At 28.5% G+C, this 21,127-nt stretch overlaps 1 protein-coding gene and 1 long non-coding RNA gene across 2 annotated transcripts; both read right to left on the reverse strand.

Annotated features, from left to right (window-relative positions):
- Positions 1-4,260: 4,260 nt before the first annotated feature.
- LOC113793525 (protein big brother-like) lies at positions 4,261-20,488 on the reverse strand. The gene is made up of 5 exons (XM_075824950.1): positions 18,675-20,488; positions 18,456-18,542; positions 14,158-14,259; positions 6,897-7,295; positions 4,261-4,675 (listed from the first exon to the last, which is right to left on the reverse strand). Exons 1-5 carry the CDS (start codon positions 18,807-18,809, stop codon positions 4,469-4,471), a joined length of 930 nt encoding a protein of 309 aa, XP_075681065.1. The 5' UTR covers positions 18,810-20,488; the 3' UTR covers positions 4,261-4,468.
- Positions 14,931-15,495, reverse strand: LOC142646330 (uncharacterized). Its single transcript, XR_012847284.1, has 2 exons — positions 15,345-15,495; positions 14,931-15,266 (listed from the first exon to the last, which is right to left on the reverse strand). It is a non-coding gene; the product is annotated as an uncharacterized LOC142646330 (long non-coding RNA).
- Positions 20,489-21,127: the final 639 nt, after the last annotated feature.

Raw genomic sequence — 21,127 nt, forward strand, 5'->3', positions numbered from 1 at the left:
GGCCGTATTCATGGAATCCATTTCATGGTAGACTGCCATCTATTATTGGGAAAATGAACAGTTCCGGAAAATACTCTCTAATTTATGTTCCAAACTCATAGATGGCAGTGAATAAAGCAAAAATTTAAAAAAAGAATTGGAATCCACAGGAAAAAATTTCCTTCCATTTCAATACAAATAGTCTTATGGTTGAAACTTTTTCCATAAAACAAACAATATCATATATCTAGGATTAAAAACAAAAAATATTGTTCAAATTTTTTTTGATCATCCCAATGAGATTTATTTCATAATTTAGAAATAAGATTCCCTTGTAATATGCTTTGTTAGCTAAGATTATCTGGAATTGTTAGAATAACTCAATTTCATTAATTGAATTCATCGTTATATTTTTATCATTATATTTGTTATCATACTAATTAGAAGAAAAAATTTCATTAAATATGGATCATGGTACATAATAATGTTGAAATTTGTTTGGATAAACGAATATAGATAATCACAGAACTTAAGTCTCTTGCAACAGTAGTAAAGAAAGAAAAAACAAAATCCTTACGTCAATTATAACTGATGATTTTGTAATTTTCCAATTTATCGCTGAAATTTACATCTGATTTAATTCAGACATTCATTCGATTGAAATTTTACTCCCGAAAATGATGATCGAAAATCACAAAAAGACGAATCAGTGATGATTATAACATATCATAGTATAATTGTTAAGCTGTCAACATGTTCAAAATCAAAGATATTAAGAAAAATTTCCGGTTTTTTCACAATTTCATAATGTCTTATTTTTTTTTCTTCACCGTAAACTTTAATGTCAAAATATCAATTGTGTTGTTGATAGGCCACAATAAACGGAACATTCTATTATTGTTGTATAAATATCATAGTATTTTTTCCTTTCTAAAGTCATTATACCACAATACTGCAACAACCGACCAGAAAAAATGACCAAACTATGTCAATCAGATGAATGGTATTCAATTGGTATATCGAAAAAAATATAAATGTTGCAAATGAATTGACTTTTTTTTTGTTCACCCACCAATTCCACGTCAATGAAATTAAGAAAAAGTAAAATCATATCAAAACTCAAGAATGACAAACAAATGGAATTGTTCACACACGTATCGTTGTGGCCATTTTCATAACAATGAAAAAAATATATTTAAAAAAACTTTGAATGAAAAGATTTCTCTTTCATTCAATATCATTTTATTCACATGAAATTGATATTCGTCGTTTCACCTTATAATAGTGGACAATGTAAAACCATTTTCATCATCATTTTTTATTTATAAATGACACACGATTAGCTACAACAAAAAAAATCTATATAAAGCAAGGTCAACGGTGTTTTTTTGGTTAGAAATTGGATTCAATTTAGTGAATGAATAAAAAAAAATATTTGCAGGAACAACAACAATCAAAATAGAAAAAAGAGTTAAGTTTTTTTCTGGGGTAAAAACTCATCGACTTAATAACTTTTTTAGTCCAATTTTATTTTTTCACCAAAATGTGAAAATGATATAACTGTCAAAACAATGAATTCCCCTTGCTACTATGACCAGCCAATTTAAATAACCATTTTTGTTGTTAATATCAAATAGAATCCTTTTCGCCTTTATGGTAATGATGAATCGTCAATTCATCGTTCAATATGACAATTGCAGCTGTGTACAATTCTTATTTCTATAATAGGAAATGGAACAATGGTCAAATGAATGATTATCTCTTTTTTTGGGACCTACATTCAATAGCCAATGTATTAAAGGGAAAAAATAACATTCAATTGTATTAGGACAATATTTTAGGAAAAAAATGTGAACAAAAAGATCTGATGAATATTGAAAATAGGTATTGATTGAATGATAATGAAAGAAAACTGATCCTTTTATTTGATAAATTTCCAAAAATGACCAATCCAATGTGAATGATAGTTGATTGTGATTGTTGTTGTTGTTGTTTTGTTTTGCCTACCAGAAATATAAAAAAATTCGAGCCTTCTAATTGTTCCTTCATTCTATTCATTTTAATTTGGAAAAAAACCCCGGTAATCAATAACAACAAAAGATTAACAAAATTCAATAAGAGAATTTATCGTTTTAAATTTGAATTTTTTTTTCAAACGAAACGACAAATTATAATTTCAATGAATAAAATTTCTATTATTTGTTCTTGTTATTATCAATTAGGCATTTTTTTCTAACAATTTCAGGTAGCTGCGAATTGAAAAAAGTTTGTAATGAAAAAAATGACAGTAAACAAAAATTAACGAATTAATTGTTTGTCATTGTGTATAGATTTAATTAAAAAATATATGACCTAAATATCATCAAACAATAAAAAAAATGATATCATATTTAAAGTATTGACAGTTTCGGTCACGCAACAAAATAATTTTCATCATTATCAATTATCATGAAAATTATATAAATGATCAGTAATTCTCGATAATAAAGTTGATTATGATGAACAGATGCAATTAAAAAAACTATCATAGAGAACATTTTCAATAAAAGTTACAATTATTACATGTTTTGACCAGTCAAAACATAAATCAATCATCCATTTTCAGCGTTGTTTTTTTCATATTTTCAACTGGAATTCACATTCTTTTACCTTTTGATCATCTAAAAAAGGAATAATAATAATTTGATCCTAAAAAAGGTTACAAAATTCGGGTTGGGCAAATCATTCAATGACTATTGTGTTTATTCAGAAAAAAAACTAAAATAAACATCGAATAATTAATTGGGAAACGTTCAAGTTTCACACCTTGACCAGTAACAAGTAGAGTGTTTTTTCTATTTCAAAAATAAACACCGGGTTTCAAATCCATATTTTTTCGGCACAAAAAAAAATAATTGAATTATTCTTAAAATCCATTGAATCATCATTGATAGTTGAAATCAATCGACATTAACTTACGTAAAAGTTTAATGTGAGCTTAAAATAGTATAAGGTTATTGTTTGAAAAATTTATTTCAATCTGAATCACTTTATTCGTGCACCTGCACAATGTGATGACAATAGAATGATCACTATTCAGTTATCGGGAAAAAAACATACAAGTGAATAAAGAATTTCAACAACAACAAAAATTATTGATGCCTGCTAACCATGCCATATAAATTTAGCATTCCATTTTTTTTGTTATAGCAATAATAAATGGAATTCTTCAATAATCTAAATGTTCAATGCAGCGCGAGAATTTTCATCATTCTTTAATTTTTTTTCTACACAATACAATGTTAATGTACCGTGTGTTTTATTCGATTATCCATTGGAACTGTGTGTTGAATGTTTGGCCAAAAAAAAGCAAGCTGACGCGTATAGGTTTTTTCCCCATTATCATCATCATCATCACTCAAAATAGTATATATTGATGTATAGAATTATCGGTATATTTTATATTGTTTTGATTTAATTATTGTTAAGCGATCTCTCTTTTTTTACTTTTTTGAAGTTATTGAAATATTAGAAAGTGTAAGCCAACCATATAGTTAGATAAACAATTACCGATACCAGCGTAACCAAATCAACTTAGGGAAAAGACATATGCTGTGTTTTGTTTTTGTTTCCATCCATAATCTGGATACGAATTTTGAATCGCGAAATTTTTTATGATGGGGTGATGATGATGACTGATTATTTCAGTAGATTCAGAAAATTTTTCTTTTATTTATTTATTCCTGATATCATAATAGTCCATTTAACATCATCAACTCGATTTACGCTGAATTCGAATAAAAAACACACATAAGTCATAGAACTTGATTTCAATAATGTGTTCAATCGATCGATTGTTTTTTCATCATTATTCAATTTGATAAAATTTTTTAGACGATTCCAATAGTTATATTGTACAATGTAATATACAACTAATCTATCTGTCGATATGGAATTTATATATACGAACTGTATGCAATGCAAATGATTGTTGCCTGATTTCACACGCACTCACATATAAAAACAACAGGGAATCTACATCATCAGAATAGTTTACATCCAATAGGAAAGAATTGACAAAGGACAAAGGTCACTTTAATATTAGCGCACGTGATACTTATGAGACAGGTTTCAAACAAAGTTAACCAAGTGTTATGATTGCTCGTTTTTTTTCTTTTGTTGTCGATTATTATTGTATGGGTCATTTAAGTAAAATATTATCAATACCCGTCATAAATAATTTTAAAAGTGTTATGTTTTGACAGCCAATCTTTATCATCAATAATCAATGAAAAAGAGAAATTAAAAATTATTATTTTTTATTTACATTCAATCATCTTAATAGATGAATAATTAATAACAGTTGTTTTTTACATTGGGTGACATTGTATATATTGCATTTTTTAGATTAATATAATTGACATTTATTTATTTACAATTATGATGCCTAAAAAAATTTTTTGAAATAGATTTCAAATCAATTTAAAAAAAATGGACAATACAAGTAATGTCAATGTTTTTTAACCATAGCCTGATGATGATGACGATGAGAATGAGGATGATGGTGATGATTCTCGGGATGGTTATGATTATGATGATGATTATGATTACGATGATGATTATGATGTCCATGGTGAACAGGATGGTGATTATTATTATTATTATTATGGTTGGACATGTTTCCACTGAGAATATTTTCGATATGATATTTTCGAAGCTATACGTAAAAATAATAAAAATAAAGAAAAAAATTAATAATAATCTAATATTAACAAATGATAAGATTCAGTGAAGGAAAAATGTTTTAAAATTATCCAAATAAAAACATGTTCGTGGAAAAAAATCTATTTGGCATAATCTTGATATTGGATCAGAAACAAAAATCGCGCATCTAGGCAGTCATGACATTGCTATGTTGTTACGGATATTCATGATGCACGCGTTTCAAATTCGGGTTGTTTGCAAAAAAAATATTGAATCAAATCATGAATAGGCATACTCTCTAACTTCATATACTTCATCTCACACTCAATTAGAATCGAATAATAAACCTATAATGACATGTTAATATTGTAATTGGTAACAATTCTTATTGTCATCATCATGACGACAGCGATGATGTTGATAATAATAATAATGGAGTATAAGAAGTATTTTTATAAATTTTAGAACATTAGCCGTTGGCAACACGCGTTCACACATTCATTTTTAGTAATTCGGATGTCGACTGATTTATATATTAAAAAAAACGATATGATTTCACCGAAAAAAAGATGATAATGACAGAATCATTTCAAAGAACAAGGAAAAAATACAGAATTGGCACGTGTCATTCGTCATTTTTTTTGTTGTTGTCTGCCTTGACAAACGCGTGATCCAAGTCACTTGAGCATACAATTAGCCCGCATTATTAGACATTGTTATATACAGGCAAATATATTTTCTGCTTTTTTCTCGGGATTTACGGAATTGATCGACAAAAGATTCAAGCATGATTTGGTTGCTTATTTCTTGTTTGTCAATACGTGTGACGAGTCATTCAACTTGTTAAAAAACCTGATTAATTGTGATTTGATTAGCTGTTGTTTGAAAACTTAGTAAATGGGGGATAAAAATACCATATACAAGGGAAATGGCCATGTGTCCATTCAGAAATATATTTTTTCTATTCCATTATTAAATATTTTTTTTTAGTTTCTGGATTTTTGTTTGTTTGTTTGTAAAATTCGTTGGTTTGATAGTATGAGGGAAAAGAACACGAACAGTTTTGTTCACATCGTTGTTGTTGAAATCAGATGCATATTTTGTTCACCATCATCAAATATGAATGTATCATAATATATTGTTATTATTGTTTGCATACAATTACACAACAATACAATCGAAGGGAATCGAATATCAACAACAGCAAACATTCATCACATTTTTTCTGTTTATTCGATTGGACAATGTATCCGATGATGTTGTATAGATTTTTTATATTCCATTTCTCATCACATTCTCAGGCCATGGAAAGCGAAGAAAAAAAAATATACAAACCAATTAGACAATGTTTATATGTGTGAAAGAATGGAGATGATACATTCAACAAACAAACTTACACACTCACAAACATTCTAATGATAATAAACAAGCCAAACAAACTAACGAATATAAAATGTAAACGATTGCGTGCCAAAAATGTGTTTTTTTATTATTGTTTCTCAATCGTGTTTGTAACAGTATTTGCTAGTTTATATTTGTGTTCATCTGAGTTTGTGATGAACATCATCATCATCATCATCAATGATCATTCGTACAATTTCCGATCAACACGGTATTGCAAAATGAACAAAAAAAAAGAAAAAAATCTGATGAAGAATGGATAAAAAAAATTGTGAAAATAAAATAAAAAACCACCATCCACACATAGATAGATATAAATGTGGTGGATATAAGGTGATGAGATAGGTTCGATCAATGGCAATCGATGCCGCTCAAAATCGAACAATCTACCAACCAACCATCAAACACTGACATGTTAATTGTTCGAATAGAATGATATCAAACAACATTTTAGTTATTAGTGTTATATACAAATTCAACTTTGATTTGTTTCCGACATCAACTTTTGATTTGTTGATGAACAACAAGAAAGAGAGAGAGAGAGAGAGAGATAGAAAGGTGCCAAAAAACAAAGTAATATTTTGAGTACACTCTATATATACCATTAATAATGGACAAAAAGAGATGAACATTTTGTGGCTCTAACTATTCAATGTCGGTATCGAATATCTATCATAAAGATTTTCAAATATGGTAATGTTATGCTGTGTAACAATTAAATTCAACACACACAAACAATCATAAAGAATAATGTTGAATAATAATAAAAATTGAAATCAAAAAAATGTTGTCCGGTGAAAGAATGGAAAAAAAAATAATAAATTCCATCTTACCTCGCCTTTACTAAGATTGACTGGTGGCGTCGTTGTGGCCAATGTGGTTGTTGTCGTTGATGTTATTGTTGCTGTTGCGGTAGTGGTCATCGTAGTCGTTGCCGACGTGACCATAGCTGCTGCTGCTGTCGCATTATTATTATTATTAGCATTATGTGCATTGGAATTGTTTTTCTTTTGATGTTCAGCTTGTGCTAATTTATATAGACGTTGTCTTTCTTCAAATTCTCTCATTCGTAATTTATATTGTTCAATTTGTTGTCTTAAGATTGCATCCTCGATTCGGCCGCGATCTTCATCATATTCCAAACAACCAATGCCATCTAAACGTTCGAGATCAATATAGCCACGCCATCGTATGCATACACCATCGATTATCATTGATGATCGGATATGAACCTTAAAATAGTAAAAAAAAATTTTGATTAAATATTAATATTTGATATATCAACGAATAACAGGAAGCTTTGCAATGTCGAATGAATGATTTCCGTTTGTTTTTTTTTTGTTTGCTTGTAATGAACAATAACAAATGTCATTTTCAAATGATGATTGATTCGGAAATGAAACAAATTGAAAATATCCAATTTTAGTCACATACTGATAGATTCATTCATTCAATTCAATTCTTTTTATCATTGTTATCAGTAATCATGATTTCAAATTATACATTTGACGGAAACGAATAGAAAAAAGGCAACAACAACAAAAAAAATTCACCATTTCACACATAACAATGATGAAACAGTTATTTTATGACAAACATTCAATCGTATACTATTAGACATATGGTAGCAATGATTGATGTTTGTTAATGAAAAGCTATAATTAATCGAGATATAATCTAAGCCATTCGATGATGATTATTATTATTACATCCATATGTATCATTGAGAAAAATCAAGTTTCAAATAATTTTTCTATTATTGGAAATTCGATTCTAGCTTGTAGACAATCAAATAATCTGATGATGATGGAACAAAAAAAAATTGTCAAATCAACACACTACTTTTTTCATGCATCAAAAACAGCCTATATATTATTATGACCTTTTACAATGTTTGAACTTTGATTTTTTAAAAATTGTTTCCGACACGCGCCAGAATATGTATTGACCTTTGGGCGATACAAATTCAATATGCTATGTAGAAAATGCTTATGATATACAATTAGAGTATGTGATTGTAAAAAAAAATTGAAATACCAGAAGCATGGTACCAATTGTTCTTTCATCAAAACATAAAATACTTAACAAAAACTAAACAAAAAAATGGCTATTGGATCAAGCCAAATAAATTGCCTAAGCAAAAGGGAGAACATATCCAGAAGAAAAAACTGATAAAATGAAAGCATCGGTTTTCCACATTTTTTTTTGTTCAACTTATCTATCCATGCTTCTATGATTCATTCATCTATACGATCATCATCATAGAATGAAGCATCTAGAAGTTTAAAAACAAAAGCAAAGTAGAGAAAAAAGAACCAGAAAGAATTAGAGGAACAAAATTCTCATTTGCTCGATCTGGTCTTTCGGTTGTGGCAAAATATTTAGCAATACAGGCTGCTTCTGCTAAATACGCCAGAAATAAGAATCATATACACACAAACATACGCAGACTCGTCCATGTTTAACCATAAAGAATTCTGAAACAAAATAATTCTTCATTGAATTCTGATCTATGAAAATGCTGTATATAGAGTGAATTTTCTCATTCAGTATTGTAGGGTAAAGAATACCACTATATAATTTTTGATCAAAAAATATAGAGAAAGATAGAAATTTTAAACTGATTTGGATCAGTCACTTGCATCAGGATTTTGAGCCGAATTTTCGTTTTTCATTCGGTTAGTTGGTATGAATTCAAACAATGAAAACAACTATTATTTGTATGGTTATAATAGTGAGGCGGAAAAAGTGAGGTTGTTGTTTATTTTCAATGTTGTAGGATTTATGAATCATATATTTTTTTCTTATTAAGATTGGACTCGAATTGGAAGAAAAATTTAATCAAGTTGGCAACATCAGCTTTATTGTATGTGTGGTGAACCATTTTTTATACCAGGCCACGTATTCGAAGAAAAACATTAGATAAAGTAATTAATTTTTTGAGTTCAATAGAAGAAAAAACAAAATCTTATATGATTATTTTTAGTTGAAAAAAATACCAGAAAATAAAATATTATTGACAAAATTTCATTGAACCAGAATAATAATCAGCAAGATCAGCAAATAGAGTAAAAAATGAAAGAAGAAAAACAACGTTAAATTATAAGGTGCTATTAACAAAATAATTTCCATAATGGCCTGCCACAACATCACCACCTTCATCATCATCATCATCATCTTGTTTATAAAAGAACGTTTGAACCAGCTAGAAAAAAGCATCATCTACAACAAAAACAACACCAACATGCAATTAGAAGATGTTTATTCTGTTATATTCCAAATACTGGAAGAAAATATTCTGCTTTTAGTTTCAATAGTCGTCATTCTATTTTGTTGTTGTTTGAATTCATACTATTCATTTGTTAGTAAATAAATAGTTTAATATGTTTTTCTTATGACGAAATTCAAGCATTCAACCGAACCAACAGCAAACAAACAAAAACAAAAAAAAGTTAAAAAACTCAAAAATAGGAAACACAAACCTCGGGCCTCTCTTCACTAAAAATAAGATAGAAAAAAAGTTCGTTTTGATATTTTTGATGATGATTTTATATTCATCATCATCATCAGTAGTGGGTGATTGTATGAAAAAAAAATGAAAATGGTTTAGAAAATGTCTATGTTTCGAAACTATAAGTTTTCAAATTTCTTTTCATTCATAATGATAACATCATGTATATGGTTTATTTCATCCGTAATAATATAGTAAAACAATTAAATAAAACTGAAAATTCCACATTCAAAATAAAAACAACAACAACAACACATGAACACCCATCATAACCATATTTACAAAATTTACAAAAATGAAATCAATTATACTGAAACTGACATCTGATATGAAAGCTGATGATGATGATGATGATCGTAAAAAAATTTACATGCAAATAAATAAATAGAAAATTCTTAACGGAAATAGATAACATGATGATGACATTGTTAGGGGACAAAGATTTTTTTTATGACTAAATTGATGATGACGACATCATAATGATTATGATCATCATTTTTGAACCGAGATTCGTTGATGAAAATCTCAAGTAATAAAAATTTAAAGCTACTGTTGCTAGCATTTTCATCTCTTGATTATGACATTTTTTATTTCGGTTTTCAGTTTTTTTCTAGTTATAGCCTTAGTGGTATTGATAACCGGTGATGAGGTAATAGAAAAAGACGACGATTATCTTGGTTGTCGGTTTTTTCATTTGTTTCTTGAATTAAACACACACGCACACACACAGGATTTGGTTTTTAATAATTGAAAAAATAAAATAACTTAATGCTCAATGATTACAGCCCATTTTATTATAATGTCCTCAATTTAAAAAAATAAAATACATTTTCAGTGTAAGATTTATTCATTAGCTTTGAAAAAATGAATTGATGTCATGCACTCAAATTAACAAAAGTAAAAAAACAACAACAATAATTTCCCATAAACATTTGGGATAGATAAGATTATATAAGAAGATCTGTGTTTGTGTGTGTGAAACAATGAACTCAAGTCGATTTCAAAGTTAAACTAATCATTTATTGTTTAAAATCATATTCATTATTATTGGTGACAACGAACTGAAATTTGGAATGGAAAAAAATTGAGGACGATCTTTATGATATATTCGAAAAAAAACCTTTATTCATCGAAGAAGAGGAAAAAGATTATCGCTATGATCGATATAATAGTTTTTTCCCACTAAATTGTGTTTGTTTTCATGGTATTGAATTTTGGGCGACATAAAAAATCAAGCATGGCCAATTATCAACTGCATAATGTCTCAACTAGACGAAGTTTTTTTCACCTGTTAATGAATCAGTGCATATTGAAAAAATGATTCAAATTTTTGTACAAAAAAAATTCAAGTACAATTATATATTGATAATAACAAAGATCAAAAAAATTTTCTAATAAAAAACAAAATTTAGAACATATTGAATGGATAGGTAAGAAAAAAAATTGCCAAAAAAATATGATTTGTAGAATATTACAAGATAATAATATGGTTACTCCTCATTTTTTTCTGGTTCTGATATTCAGAACATAGATAATGATGATGATGATGTTTATTTTCGAAGAGGATTTTTAGCATAAGAATAAATGAACAAAATTTATTCAAAAAATATGCGAAAAAATGAAATTTTAACATCAATTTTTTTCTGGTTTGCAATTGAGAATATGATCATCATCATCATCGTTGATAATTGTCGTTATTTTCGTCATGGTCTATGGATATTTAGTGGTATCGACATTAAACAACAACAACAAAAAGTTCAGACCATTCAGATAATTAAATGCTAATTGGCTATCAGGCTTACATGTATTTTTCTATATTTTTTTCTTTCAATCTCTGTGATTATAATCATCTTAATTATTATAATCGTTATGGATGATATTGAAATTAAATTGGCCAAAGCCATCAAACATTTATACATTCTTAACGATTATGGCTTACCAATAATTTTTTCACCATGTTATAATGGTTATTCAGATCAACCGAACAAATCACTATCATCATTCGATATATTTTGTGCATAAATAATTGTTAAATCGTGTTATATATTATCCAGTTTTCAAACAAACTTGAAATTCAAAAAAAGTGAATTTTTAAAATTTGAAAATAATAAATTGAAAACATTGTGTTAAATGATTAACTTTAACAGAATAACAAAAAAAAATTAATGAAGAAAAAAACTATCTAATATTTTCTATTACCCAAAACAAGTGACAACTTGTCACATAGATAGAAAAACAGTGTTCAGGTGAGTGTTTCTTCTTTGTAGGTAAGTGTGTGTAGGTAAAAAGTGACAAATTACTAATGACAAAATGACAGTTGAATAGACAGATGGAAAACGATGAATGTTTTTTTGTTTTGTTTTGTTTCATCTTCACCATTTACCGCCTGCACAATATTCTACATTATTTGCACATCTGAATTTTTTTCTTCTTTATAATTTGGCGCCATCAAAACCATTATAATCAACATCAATCCTCGGAATGATGATAGAAACAATGTTCAGAAACGTGATTTCATTGACATATTTTAACAATACTGTTACATTATAATCGTTAGAAATGTTAGACTAAACTAACCATTTTTTATTAACTATTTGTTGTGGAAAAAAATAATTATATAAACAACAACAAAAAAAAACGAATAACAATGATGTTTGTATTTCAATGTTTTTTTTAACGATCTACATACGATTATCATCAACATGATAGATCATTTGTTTGCCATTATGTAACACAACAAATGTTTGGACAAAAACAAACATTCACACTATTGTTTTTTTTTCATATTATCAGAGTACGAGGCCACGGATCGAATTATCATCATATTTGACGAATCATCATTGTTTTTATCATTAAAAATACCAAAAAGCAAAATAAACCGAAAACGGTACTAGTTTTGTATCCAATGAAATAAACAAAAACGATTGGAGCTGAAAAGTTGAAAAAAAAACTAAATACCATTTTTGGTTGCTGTTGTGGGTATGAATTTTCATCTGTCTTTATTTTTTTCCTGATGATAATAATCATATAATCACAGTCGTAACAGACATAAATGATTTTTGTAGTGAAGAAATAAATGTTTACAATTGTTTTCATAATTCATGAACAATCATAAAGGATCAAGGATCTGATCAAAAATCACAAAAATCATAATGATCATTATGATAAACCTAACCTAATTATTAACATTAATTAATGACAAACTTGTTTTTGAAGAGTAAAAAAAATTACTACAACGATCGGTAAATTTTAAATATCAGATTTTCGAAAACCTTTAGGGCATTGTTTTCTTGGTCAAAAAAATTTATCCATGATGATAACACCAAAAAACATTGTGGCCATTATCATCATCATCATCATCATCACCATTATCATTATTATTATTGTTATTACCTAAAAGAAAAATCAAAGACAATATACGGCTATTTGGCAATTATACCACAAAAAAAAACATTGATTTTCAAACTTAAAAAAAATTGATGATTTTTTTTGAAAAATGAATGAAAACAAAAATTTAAACAAGGTGTGTTTTTTTGCTGGCATTTACTATAGACGGGTAAAAATCGGCGCCAATTGTGGCCTTAGTCACCTTTTAGTTATTCTTTTTTTCGTTTTGTTTTTTTTCTTGCTCTTCATAATTCATTCATCTCTTGATTGATTTGAGTTCGAAGAAAATCAGATTTTTTTCATTCATTTTACTCAACAAAAATTAGAGGTTTCATCCGATTGATCATTAAATGAATGAATGAAAATAAGAGCAATTATTTTATCTCATCATAAATGCATACACACTAACACCAGAATTTCTGATCATAATCATACATACACACAATCAAATATACCATTGACTGACAAGAGTTTTTTTCTACCTTTCTTTTGTTTCTAGTTTGTTTGTTCACAATTTTCGAAACAAAAAACAACAACAAATTTTTTTTGATTGTTTGAATGAAAAGAAAAGAATACCAATTGAAATTGTTGCCTATGATGCCATCATTATCATTATCAACAATAATAATTTTGTTTTCTCCTTCAAAATCGATGTAAAACTGTGGGCTGTTTTTTTCTCTTTCAATAATGATGATGAGCAAAAATTTGTAATGCAAATTAGTTATAAGTTGAACCATTTTTTCTTTCTCCTGTCGTTGAAATAGGATAGTGTTTTTTTTAACAGTATTTAATAAAAAAAAGACAAGACATGAACATGATCATCATTGATCAACCACCTCTCAGTTTTGTCATACCGTACAATAAACAATGATTGGCCACGATCATCATCATCATCATCATCATGATGGTGATGATCGATGTGGCCAACCAACGCCAAAAAAGAAAAAAAAAAATCAAGCCACCGGGGTTGTGTGTGTGTGTATGTGTGGTGATGATAATAATATTGGTCGATTTGGCGATACATATCAACAATGATTCATTTGATTAAATATTCAGTTTTTTGGAATTTTTTGAGAAAATGAAAAATCAACAACAATTTTTTTATTTGTTTGATATAGAAAGATTATCATAATCTTGGTTGCGCCCTTTTTTGAAAGTACAAAAAAAAACAACAAAAACAAACAACAACTACATACCTTGCCTTTTTCCTTATCAAAATCACAGTAATCATTGCCGGTGAATGCATTGGCCAATGGATTAAATAAAAGTTGTAGATTCGTACCAGTCGATACAAATGCCTATTTGAATAAATAAATAAAATTGAATTAAAATTAATAATAATAACAATTTAATCCTGTTAAAGTGTTAAGTAATCAAAATTTCGAAAAAAATTAGGAAATTATTTTCAATATGAATTATTTAAATATTGACAAAATAATGTCATTTTGAACGAGAAAAAAAAGAATTGATTTATTAAACAAAATTAATTTTACATTTTTTTACAATCGATAATTTTTATTCTTAACCCATAAAAACTATTAATCATCAATGATCAAAGACAAAAATCGGTTTTTCTCTGATATTTTCTTTTAGCTTGAAACTTTAACTCGAAAAATCAGTCCAGTTAATCGTTGTATAATTACACTGTTAAAAATGGTATGACTTTATAAGTTCATAAAGTGGAAGTGTGGACTTATAAGTTCACATTAGACCAAGTGAACATATAAACTCACTTTAAGGAATTGTGAGCTTATAACTTCACTTTAAGGAATTGTGAGCTTATAAGTCCACACTTCCACTTTATGAACTTATAACTTCACTTTAAGGAATTGTGAGCTTATAAACTCATACGAGAACGTTGTGAGTTTATAACTTCATACGAGAAAAAATGTGAGGTTTTTAAAATAAAAATAAAAACCCCTATACGCAAGCGTTTTTTTTATTAAAAAATCTTGATGCGCAAGTGAAATTAAATTAAATTATTGAAGTTTTTAATTATTTTTCATTTAAAGATATATTATTAATTATTATAATTATTAAACAAGGCTAATAGAAATTTATCAATAGAAATCGGCTCAGGAACATGAAAAGAGAACCCGACTTGGTTTTCATTGTTCGATCCATCTTTATAGATTATGACCTCGTGATCAAATGGACAAATAAAGTAAATTAGAATCTTTGCATTCATTCGACACTTGTCGGCATTGAAGTTGAGACAGATAGCAATCGAACATCCCCAACATAAATGTCATTCTTTCTCAATCTTAGCTTGATTCGGTGTTATTGTAGGTAGTGATAAAAAATACTTAAAACAAAACCAATGAGATTAGGAAAAACATGGAACAAGTTAGACATAAACAACAATCATATTCAATGAACAAACCTGATAACCAAATTTTGTAAACGAACCACACTTAACAAAAATAATGAATAACAACTAATCGAACAGTAGTTTAAATAATCAAAACAGAACCCTAACAGCTAATTTCAATTATGAGGGCGCTCGTCGCCTCCACATGAATTCAAAATTTTTCAAAAAATTTTCCAAGTCCAAAAATCCAATTTTTTTGAGTTTGTAATTTGAAAAATAAAATAAAATCAAAATTGTGATTTTATAACTTCACTTTAAGGAATTGTGAACTTATAAACTCATACGAAAAACGTTGTGAGTTTGTAATTTGAAAAAATAAAATAAAATCAAAATTGTGATTTTATAACTTCACTTTAAGGAATTGTGAACTTATAAACTCATACGAAAAACGTTGTGAGTTTGTAATTTGAAAAAATAAAATAAAATCAAAATTGTGATTTTATAACTTCACTTTAAGGAATTGTGAACTTATAAACTCATACGAAAAACGTTGTGAGTTTGTAATTTGAAAAAATAAAATAAAATCCAAAATTGTGATTTTTAACTTCACTTTAAGGAATTGTGAGCTTATAAACTCATACGAAAAACGTTATGAGTTTATAACTTCATACGAAAAACCATGTGAGTTTATAACTCCATTCATAAAACATTATGAGTTTTTAATTTTAAAAAATAAAATTAAATCCAAAATTAGAATTTTTAAAGTCATACGAAAAACGTTGTGATTTTATAACTCCATACGAAAAACGTTGTGAGTTTATAACTTCATACGAGAAACCATGTGAGATTATAAGTCCATTCGAAAAACATTATGAGTTTTTAATTACAAATAAAATCCAAAATTCGAATTTTTAAACTCATACGAAAAACGTTGTGATTTTATAACTCCATACGAGAAATAATGTGAGTTTATAATTTCATACAAGAAAAATGTGAACTTATAAGTCCACACTTCCACTTTATGAACTTATAAAGTCATACCATTTTTAACAGTGTAGATATTTCTATTCTTTAGGATTTTGTTTTGTTTTGTTTTTTGTTGAGGAGAAAGATTCATTAATTGTCTGAACCATTTATTTTATTATTGCTTGTCAATTTTTTTTCGGTAGATGAAAAATTTGACCGAACCCTTAAATAAGATGAACCATCATTTAAATAAGGTGAATGGTATCGATATATAAACATCGTATGGTAGTGGTGCACTATGTCAATGATCAATTAGTAAAAAACAGATTCAATGTACAAAAAAAATTGCCCAAAACAGATGGTCTAGGCCACAGACCTTTTTTTCAACGTTTGTATGGTTAAAAACTAACCAAGCATTTAAAAAAAATAAATAAATACACAAACACTTAAATACTGAGAATCTTTGTACCTGTTGTTTTTCTGTTGTTGTTGTTGTTAAACTGTCTGGTTAATATGAAGGCATCAATTATAAACAACAACAAAATTCAGCTTTTTTTTTGTAGTTAAAAATGCTGCTAATGATTCTGAGTAAATGTCTTCTCCCAGGTTTTTGTTTTTCATTTTTGTCTATATTTGTCTACTTTGTATATATGGCTCTAATTCTTTTCAATGATGAGCGATCAAGCGATGATGCGCCAAATAAGGTTTTTTTTTCTTTTTTAAATTTAAGATGGATGGTTTTTGGTGATGGTGGTTAGAGAAGGATTCTGGTTTTTTTCAACATATGAGAATGATCATATAAATATAGGGATGAGTTAATTGTTAGTGTCATTATCAATTGTATCACCATTTCACCATAATTTGTTGTCGATTCTTATGAAATGACAAAATCAACCAACCAGACTTGACAGCCGGTTGCTTTGCTTTAAATATTGCAAAATATCTTTTTCGTCATTCGGTGGCTATGTGACGCCAGATAAAACGCCGAATTGTGTCTTATCTATATTTCTATCTTTCTTTCTTTATCAAGGACAATAATTACTTCCAGATTTTTTCTTTCTTTCTTATTCGTTAACAACCTCATATCTAGTGTGAACAATCAAAGCTGTAATAGTTGACCAACAAGACAAGGCCTAAAATGTAATGCATAATAATAATTTTAGAAAAATTTTGGTTCACCAGACTATCATTTCGATAACAACGTTAACTTTGTCTCAATGATGATAAAGACATTCAAACATATCATTTAGAAAAAAAGACCAATCAATATTATAATGAACATAATTTTGATTATAAAAGCTAAATAAAAATTGAAACATAGCCAAACACATTAAAACAAATTAAAAATTTTGACACAATAACAAAAAGCTATAAATTGATTGACAAGAGAAAGAATCAAATGCTAATCGACAACAATCATCGACGGCGGAAGATCTTTTAGTATAAAGAAACCAAACAAATAACATTTAAAAAAAATCTAAATCACAAAAAAAAATTATTTTAACACACCGAATTTTTCAAAACTTGAAGCCACATGTACAAGTTAGTTGAATAGTCATCATTCGTGGTCGCAATGTTGCAATCAGATTTTTATGGTCATGATCATGAAAGATATTTTTTTTTATTACCGACGAATGAAGATGATAGCAACAACAAAAGTTAAAACAAAACAAAAAAAAACTATGGCGAGCAATAGTCAGATAGTAAGTAAAATGATATCAAGATTTATCCGAAAAAGCTCATCATATTTAACAGCCGCAAATACAATGAAATGTAACCAGAAAAACAAAACAAAAAAAAAAAAAGAAAGAAAATATCTTGTTGTTTTTAAATAATAATAAAAAAAACAATTTTTTTTTGAATATTCAAGTCATAAGATTTTGTTTGATCTATAATTTTTGCTAGCTTTGTTACATTTTTGCGATGTGAACATATCACATATGTTCGACACAATGATCGAATACAGCGTCTGGTATGATTGTTATTTTTATGGTTGTTAAAAACTTTAATGTATGTAGAATCAGGTCTACCAGTATTTGAATATCATTTCAAGTGTTATAAAAAGTGAATCGAGAAAGGGAAAGAGATCGAGCCCTGTTGAGAAAATAAATAAACAAGTGTGACATGTGTGTGTGTGTATGTATGTTTATGTAACTTTTTTTTTAAATTATGAATATAAAATGGGCGGGTGTATGTAATCAAATAAATGGTACTTACAATATCTGTATGACCTTCACGACATCCATTGATGAAACGTATTTGCCGTTCTTCAAGTGGTCGATCACGATAACCAGTGTAACGAATCTTAATTTATTATGAATCATAACAATGATAGAATTAGAAAATTGAAATGAAATGAAATGAAAAAAATTGCAAATCCCAAACCAAATGTATTGATTCTCATGCAAATTGAATATTATTCTATTATCATCATACCTCACTTTCTCTTGATAATTTTCTAAACAATTCATCATTTTCAAATTTAGCTTTTTGATCGGTAACTACTCTTGGCATTTGAAATATGAATCGAGGTAGTTGTTCAAATATGGTGGGCGTTTCGAATGGCAACATTTTGCTATAATAATAATATTGATGACTTAATGGTGATGAAGAAGGCGATGATGATAATGATGAAGCCAGATTGAATCGATTTAAATTTCACAAAAAAATACAGAAAAAAATAATAACGAACTGACGAATTTATTTCGCAGAAATCAATAAAACTAGCCTAAAAATACACGGCACACTTGATCGACACAAATCCACTCATATAAGTGTGTAAGAAATCCGCCACTATTAAATAATTAGAAAGACAATCGGTTTTTGGAAAATGTACAAGAATCCAAACGGTGACAAAACCAATATTGAAAGACAATTTCTTTTGGCGCATCGATTAAAACAGAACAAATATTCGGACGACTTGGAATCGGGTGATGCGTCAATGATGGCTCGTTGGCGTTGGTTGGTTGGAGACGAATTGATGAGTTTCTTGATTGAGTTGTGGTTCGACACAAGATATCAGTATGTGTGTGTTGAGCATCAACTTGTTTTGCTCTCTTTCGCTATATTTTACTATACTATACCACAGTCACACATCCACAGGAAAAACCAGAGAGATGCGGATTGATGTTGGTTAGTTGGTTGGTTAGTCGAATGGAATATCTTTTTCTCTTTTTTTTCTCCGTTACTGTCGATTCACCAGAAAAATAGAAAAAATATAAACAACAATAATAATAGCAACCAGAAAATTGAGAAAAATCTAGTTGGAGCAGCAGTATTGGCCAATGATAATAGTTCCTGTTTAGGTTTTTTTCATTTCTATTTTTCTTTTAGGCTGCATATCTCTTCGCGCCCAACGATACAAAAGAACATTGACAACAACAAAAATATATACATGAAACGAAAGAGAATTCTGTTGAAAATTTTGGCTGCAATAGTAACGGTAGCAATTTTGAATGCCATATACATTTGGAAACGAATTAGTTTGTTTTGATCTGCTGCTTTCATCAGCCAAACAAAAAACCACTATGAAAGTATTGAAGAAATAATCAACCACAGATAAATGTAAATCAATATTTTTTTTTGAATCGTGTTGAGAAATTTGATAAATGAATTTTGTTTTGAATTCGAATGAATTCAATTTATTGGCATCTAGAAGAAGAAAATTAGAGCATGTTGAAGTGATGAATTTTCATTTTTACAATGAAATATTTTTTTTGATATCATTGTTTCATTTTCACAGTGGAATTCAAGCCGTTACATTCAAGTTTATCTTTGCACACAGACAACAACATAAAATAACATATACACGCAGAATTAGTTGAGTAGAATATTTTTTTTTTCTTCTGTGGGCACTTGGTTTTTTGGCGAGCCACAGTGTCTTGGCCACATATCCACTAAATAGTCTTTTGCTTATTCTTTCTCTCTTTTTTCACGTATGAGTAGCTATTCTATCTATGTGTTTCTGTGTCGAACAGCAGCGCAACGACCGAAGATGAAGAAAAAGAAAAAAAACCCGATAAACCGAAAACCAAACCAAAAAGACCGACCGACGAGTTGAGTTGATGATGATGATGATGATGATGATGGAACATATACAAGCAAAAAAAGGGAGTCTTTTCACAAAAATGTCTTGTGTGTATGTGGTGTATAGAGTGATGAAGGCCTGGTTATGACAATCAAGATGATGCTGTCGATTTGAATGTAAAAAAAAATAACAGAATGAGAGAGAAGCTTTGATAATAATAACAACAGCAGACCAAGAAGCCGCACAATCCAACCAATATCAACCACCGCAGTTGTTTATAACACCACAGCTTTGTATTTTGTGTGTGTGTTATGATGGACCAACCCAATAATATATTAAATATAACAGTGTATGTGGCTCTTTTAGTGGATGGCCGCAGAGCCAAACCCATCATTCCATTTTAACCATACAAACAGTCATGCACAGAGCAAGAGAGAGAAGTAAAAATGAGAGATTGTTATGGATGTTAGCATTATAATCATCAACAACAATCAGCCCCCGCCTTTCCTTTTGCTTCCTATTTTATTCCATTTTTTATTATTATATGCTTTCTGTGTTTATTATTATTATAGCCTTAGTGCATCAAATTCTTTCATCGATCAATTCATCCATCCATTTATCTTTTTTTCATCTATCCCCATGTTGATTCGATGTATTGAACGGGGGGCTAAAAATACAGAGAAACGAAAGAAAAAAAATTGTATCACATTTATCTAGAGAAGAAAGAATGGGGAAAGACTGTCAACAAGATAGGATGAAAGAAAAAAAAGAGAAGCTAATGTGATGCTATGGCAAACCAAGCGAAACCACCGCGAGAACGAAACCAACAAAAAAAAATTTGTAAAGAAATAGAACGATACAA

This window comes from Dermatophagoides pteronyssinus, unplaced genomic scaffold (genome assembly GCF_027571235.1).
Source record: "Dermatophagoides pteronyssinus isolate colony J.1.1.1.1 unplaced genomic scaffold, Derpt_VIB-CSIC_2022.12 sq0001, whole genome shotgun sequence".
NCBI lineage: Eukaryota > Metazoa > Arthropoda > Arachnida > Sarcoptiformes > Pyroglyphidae > Dermatophagoides > Dermatophagoides pteronyssinus.

Coding starts and splice junctions, on each gene's coding strand:
- LOC113793525 (XM_075824950.1), bottom strand. CDS start 18,809: ATGTTGCCATTCGAAACGCCCACCATATTTGAACAACTACCTCGATTC. Junction 7,296..14,157: donor TTGATAAGGAAAAAGGCAAG/GTATGTAGTTGT, acceptor TACTATTTTAAG/GTTCATATCCGATCATCAAT. Junction 4,676..6,896: donor TCAATCTTAGTAAAGGCGAG/GTAAGATGGAAT, acceptor TTTTACGTATAG/CTTCGAAAATATCATATCGA.